The sequence below is a fragment of the Chanos chanos genome, chromosome 6 (assembly GCF_902362185.1).
Source record: "Chanos chanos chromosome 6, fChaCha1.1, whole genome shotgun sequence".
NCBI lineage: Eukaryota > Metazoa > Chordata > Actinopteri > Gonorynchiformes > Chanidae > Chanos > Chanos chanos.
The window spans coordinates 45,086,440-45,092,289 of record NC_044500.1 but is presented as its reverse complement, the minus strand read 5'-3'; the positions used below and the strand labels follow the sequence as shown (position 1 = coordinate 45,092,289).

At 41.0% G+C, this 5,850-nt stretch overlaps 1 protein-coding gene across 1 annotated transcript; it reads right to left on the bottom strand.

Moving 5' to 3' along the window:
* Positions 1-1,426: 1,426 nt before the first annotated feature.
* On the bottom strand, positions 1,427-5,454 carry LOC115814600 (tripartite motif-containing protein 16-like protein). Its single transcript, XM_030777497.1, has 7 exons — positions 5,429-5,454; positions 4,318-4,915; positions 3,934-4,029; positions 3,380-3,613; positions 3,043-3,221; positions 2,898-2,938; positions 1,427-1,962 (listed from the first exon to the last, which is right to left on the bottom strand). The coding sequence occupies exons 1-7, from the start codon at positions 5,452-5,454 to the stop codon at positions 1,427-1,429; spliced, it is 1,710 nt and encodes a 569-aa protein (XP_030633357.1).
* Between the last annotated feature and the right edge of the window lie 396 nt (positions 5,455-5,850).

Genomic DNA, 5,850 nt, shown 5'->3' with positions numbered 1-5,850 from the left:
TACACCCCACTAGTATGTGTGCCAAGTGGACAGTGGGTCCTCCCTCATTCCCCACCTGTGCAGGTTTGTTGGTGTTGGAAGAGTGTCGTACACTGCCTACTTGCGTCCTGATCTTGTGGTGACGCCTGCACCTCTGACCTTTTCATTCCTGGAGTCTCTATACATCATCTCAAACCTGCACTTTGCCACCTTGAACTCTCTGAACTCTCTGATGATAGGGGTAGCTGTAACTGTCCAGACTTGATGTATAGCCCTACTGACATGAAGCTTGGTGGAATTCTGAGCCACCTGTCGAGGGATTTGTTCACTCGCCTCTTGACTCCTTCCACTGATGTCATAAGCACTTCAGAAATTGTCAGTAGCCACATGAGTCTTGGTAGCAGACTGTGCTGGAAGAACCAGGCTCTGAATTTTGCTGGTAAGCCTGATCCCTCTGTCTTTCTCAGCCATTCGTCTGCCTGTTTCTCTGTCCTGAATACGTTGTTTCTGTCAGTGAGAGAGGCATCATACCACTTCCCTGGACATTTTATTGGGCTTTCCTCAGTTGATGGCATAACCTCCCCCCGCACTTGATGCTGGAACTTGCTGGTCACTTTCCCAGCACTAATGCAATGAGATGAATCTCCAGACTCAGACAAACTGGAAGTCTCTGGAGGGTCTGTGATCACTGATAAAGAAACACACAGATATCTGTATAGAGATGGTGTTGGAGGCTGACATCACGACCACACCATCTGTGGTCTATTCATGGTTTTGGGCAGAGCTAAAAGGAGCCAATCAGATTGAGTTTAGATTCAGTGATGATGTTGTATGGTTGACATGACCATTAGACTGTGTCATATACTCTATGACTGAGTTGAATGTAATAAGAGTCACCCTCTCCAGAGTCAGTGCTGTCAAAATATCTACTGAATGTGAAAATCACACAGGATTCAGATAGAGAGACATTCAGTTCAGTTTACATCAGTTCACTTCAGTTTATTCAGTTCAACACAGACACACTCCTTGTTTTTTCCAAAATCAGTAATATTTGGATTCATCAGGTATATGTGAATAAATGGATTAGAAATGATGTACCTTCTGTCTCAAAGGTCAAAGGTCAAAGTTCAAAGTGCAAAAAGCAGCATGATGTGACAATTTTACTGGACTGTCCGTGTCTGTTTTAAACACAGTCTCTTAGCAACGGGGGCAGATTGAGCTACACAAAGTGATTTTATTAGGACAAAATCAACACAGTCATGAAGAGCAACCTACCAGACAACACTGCAGAGAAGAATCAGAAGATAAACATAGAAGTAATCTCAGCTAAAACCATAGCACTCGATTACTACAGCCTCCATCCATAATTAACAAAATCATGTTTGTCATCTTAAAATCCAACACAAATATTTGACATTTTGATCATAACTGGACCATTCTATTTTACTCATATTTGATGGCGGCATAACCTCACTTCTGACTCATTCCAAACATAAAACCCAGGATAGAGGGGCTGAGTGAATGTGGTGTGGACTCTGTGGAGGAGGGTCATTGTGTCAGAGATGCTGTAGAAGGACAGAGTTCCTGCCCTGTGGTCCACATACACTCCTATTCTGGAGGAACTGGGAACTATGGGGAGTTTAGTCTCTTTATTATTGTGCCAGAATAAGTAATTAGAGTGAGAACAGTACAAACTCCAGGACTGATTATTAAATCCAAACACACACTCATTACCTTCTCCTTTCCTGCTGATGCTTTTATATGACACTGATATATAAACCCCATCATCCCCACTCCACTCAGTCTCCCAGTAACAGCGTTCAGACACACTCTCCCTACACAACACCTGAGGCCAGTAATCAAATCTCTCTGGATGACAAGCATGTGACTGCAGTCTGTCACTCCATGTCACCACTCTGTTCCCCTCAGACAGACAGAGGTGTTTGTGTGCTGTGTTGGGATCCAGTGTGAGATCACAGGAATCTAAGAGAGTTAAGGAGTAAAAATAAAAACTGAATTAATAAAGATCAATTACCATCAAGAATAAGACATTTTAATGTAAATTTAAATCTTAAGGAGTAAAATCCATAATTATTATGATATTAACAGGGATATTAATAAAATGTCATATTCACTTAACGTTAAACCAGTATTTCATCATATTAAAGAGAGAAACATAATCTCATTCATGAGCGTCTAATGTAAATTTGATTTCTTCTCTTTTCAGGAACATGAAAATCATCTTTCTTTCTTTCTTTCTTTCTTTCTTTGTTCCTTCTTTCGTTCTTTCTTTCTTTCTTTCTTTCTTTCTTTCTTTCCATTATTGTGTAAATAAGTTCCGTGAAGTTAATTCAATATAATTCACCTCTTGGCAGTATTGGCATGAGTACATAAAATATTACCAAAGCAAATCTGAAATACCAAAACATGTTCATTCACGGCACATTAGAGTGAATCTCGGTCAGGTACTCAATGGGGGCGGGATTTTTCTGCCGTTGTGTTATTGTGACTCTTTATAATGTTTGAAACTGTCAACAGTCAGGACCAACTGTCACACTGTTAGTGTCAAATTCACTTTGCAAAATACCTGTAATTTTGTTTTTGTCATTTTGAACTGTTTCATTTTTATTGTCTTCTTCTAGTCCAGTAAATTGTCAAAATTCATCTCTCTCTCTCTCTCTCTCTCTCTCTCTGCAACTGTTTGTGACTCATGCAGTAAGAACTTGTGTCTAATTGGGGTTATCATGATGCAAAGATCTTCACATTTTCACCATAATATAATAATATTACAAAACAATAGCTGTCAGATCCTTTTATGTCTCAGCTGTGTGTAAAATAATAAGCTGTGTGTGACTGTGCGTGTGCATGTGTGTGCATGTGTGTAAGAGAGAGAGAGAAAGAGAGAGAGTGTAACTCACGCTGTAGGAACTCTTCTCTGGTTTTGGGTTGAGGAGGAGGACTGATCTTGATGTTTGTCACTAAAAAAAGAGAAAAGGAATGATAATTTACCTGTTCAAAGGGGAACTGATTTGAAATGAAATATTCCTCATGTAGTTTCAGTACCAATATTTAAATCCTGAATGTTTACAGGAAGTTCTTCTAAACTCGTACTTACAGAAATCCTCCAGTTGTTCTTTCAGCTGAGAGACAGATTTTCCTACATCTTCAAAAGAGAGGTGTGGACTGACAGTGATACTGGGTAAGTATTCAGACCCAGGAAAGGAACAGAGAGGCAGGAAACTCTACACACACACGCACACACACACATACAAACACACACGCATATGAGAACACACAGTAAAATTTTGACAGATGAGACAAAACTTTGTAAAGTCTACATACATTTTACTGAGAAGTCAAGTGCTGTTATATTGGTGAGCACTTTGTCCTCCACTGTTACCTGGAGGAAATGGATGTGATCCTCTGTGTGTGAAAGCTGCTCCAGCTCAGTGTCTCTCCTCCTCAGATCAGCAATCTCCTGCTCCAGTCGCTCCAGGACTCCTTCAGCCCGACTCAATTCACTCTTCTCCTGATCTCTGATCAGCTTTGTCACCTCATGGCGCCTTCTCTCAATGGAGCGAATCAGCTCAGTAAAGATCCTCTCACTGTCCTCCACTGCTGCCTGTGCAGAGCGCTGTTAGGAGACACACACACACACACACACACACGAACACACACACATACAAACACACACACACACACACACACACACACACACACACACACACGAACACACACACACACACACACACACAGAGGAGGAGGGTCTGTTATAATCACACACTTCACTCAGCTCTTACTCAGCCAGTCTGTTCCCTACACTATGACCCAGTGGGATTGGACAGTAGCCCAACACTGGACTTCTCACTAGCTGACTGGAGGAGAGCCCTGACTGAGCCCTGAAATGACTCCTCCAGGAGCCAGCTCTTGTCTTCTCCTCTGTTCAACACTCACCCTCAGAGACCGCACAGCTTGCCTCAGCTCCTGCACCTCCTTCTCTCTCTTCTGGATTCTCCACTTGGTTTTCCTCCGAGTTTCTCCTAACTGCATCTGTCATGCAAATAAAACAAATCACAGTGGATACATTTATACACAGTCTGTGTGTGAATGTGTGTTTGTGTGTATGTGTGTGCTCTATTTTTACTCACTTCTCTGTGTGTTTTATGACAGTTACAAAAGTCAAACTTTACCATCAAAACGGTAACTGATGAAATCTGTGTCAAATGTTAACCAATAATAACAACACAGATAAAACCACCTTATTAAACTCTATATGTGAGACAGTGTCTTGTCCAGTACATGTACATTGTCTTAATTACAGACAGATGAGTTTTGTACCTGTTTCTCAGTCCTCTCTGCTGCTGCAGACACTGTCTCATGTCCACGATGGTCATCCATAACACACAGCAGACACACACACTGTTGGTCAGTACGACAGAAAACTTCTAACAGCTTCTCATGAAGAGAGCAGATCTTCTCCTGTAGTTTTCCAGTGGCATCAGTCACTTTGTGTCTCTTCCCTTTGAACAGTTTTTCATGTTGTTCAAAGTGAGTTTGACAGTAGGAATCCAGACACTCCAGACAGGACTTGATGGCTTTGAGTTTTGTCCCAGTACAAACACTACACTCCACATCTCCAGGTCCAGCATAACAGTGAGCAGGAGGAGCAGCAATTTGGAGTCTCGTCTTCTTCAGTTTCTCCACCATTTGAGCCAGTATGCCGTTTTTACCCAGGAAAGGTCTTGGTGTGAAGATCTGTCTGCACTGGGGGCAGCTGTAGACTGCCTTCTGATCATCCTGATCCCAGCAGCCCTTAATACAGCCCATACAGTAACTGTGTCCACAGGGAATAGTCACAGGATCCTTAAGGAGATCCAGACAGACTGGACACATGAACTGGTCCTGAAACTCTGAAATACTGGCCTCTGCCATTTTACTGATCACACACTCAGATTTAAGGTAAATCAATTAAACACACACTGACCAGCAAGCTCAGATCAGCTGTGTTTCTCTGTAAATGAAAGTATGAGTGACTTCCTGGTTCTGAGCGACAGTAAAACAGGTTTGTGTGAAAGTAACAAGCCACTCCCATTTCACTGAGAGGTGTGTAAGTGAGTGAGTGTGTGAGTGAGTGAGAGCGAGAGAGGGAGAGAGAGAGAGAGTGAGTTTGCTATTCATAATTCTGACATTTCTTTTTGCCGTAATTTTGCTGCTAGTTTAAAAGTCTGCTGCTCTCTGCCGGAGACAGAGACTTACAGCAAATATCCTCTTAATACATACAGTCAAACAGTATTAATACATACAGTCTCCCAAATTATTCACACCCCAGTTACAAAAAAATACCAAAGACAGGACCTGATTGGCAGTCTGAGTCACGACAGCAGTAGATCTTGCAGAAAAAAAGAAGAAAAAAAAAGAAGAAAAAAAGTATATATATATACACACACACACACACACATACACATACACATACATATACATACATATACACACACACACATATATGTATATATGATTTGCAAATTAGTGTATTACTTGTAGATTTTATTTATAAAACATCTGCTATCTGTATATTACTGATTATTTTCTGCCACAGGGTTCATAAATTCATGTTACAATGAGTGAAAACAGGCCCTGAATAAGAAATGAGAATTTAATAGGAGTAAAATCATATCTTTGATCATTCAGCCATACAGAAGGAGAAACATCAGGCTAAATGATACGCTACTCACTGGATTTAGTGGATACTCTTTTTATGAATCCACTGGCTTTTTAAATATCATCATGGTTTATGTTTTTGATGCGTTGTACGCCAATTCGTTTCAAATAGGGATGCACCAGTTGTGAAATTCTGGGTCGATTCTAATACTG

Excerpts from the sequence above, each read along its gene's own strand:
- LOC115814600 (XM_030777497.1), bottom strand. The coding sequence starts at position 5,454 with ATGTATGTGTATGTGTATGTGTGTGT. Across the intron at positions 4,916-5,428 it reads GTGTATGTGTATGTGTGTGT|TAAAATGGCAGAGGCCAGTA; the intron begins GTGTGTGTGTAT and ends GTGTGTGATCAG. Across the intron at positions 3,222-3,379 it reads ATCACATCCATTTCCTCCAG|AGTTTCCTGCCTCTCTGTTC; the intron begins GTAACAGTGGAG and ends GTGTGTGTGTAG.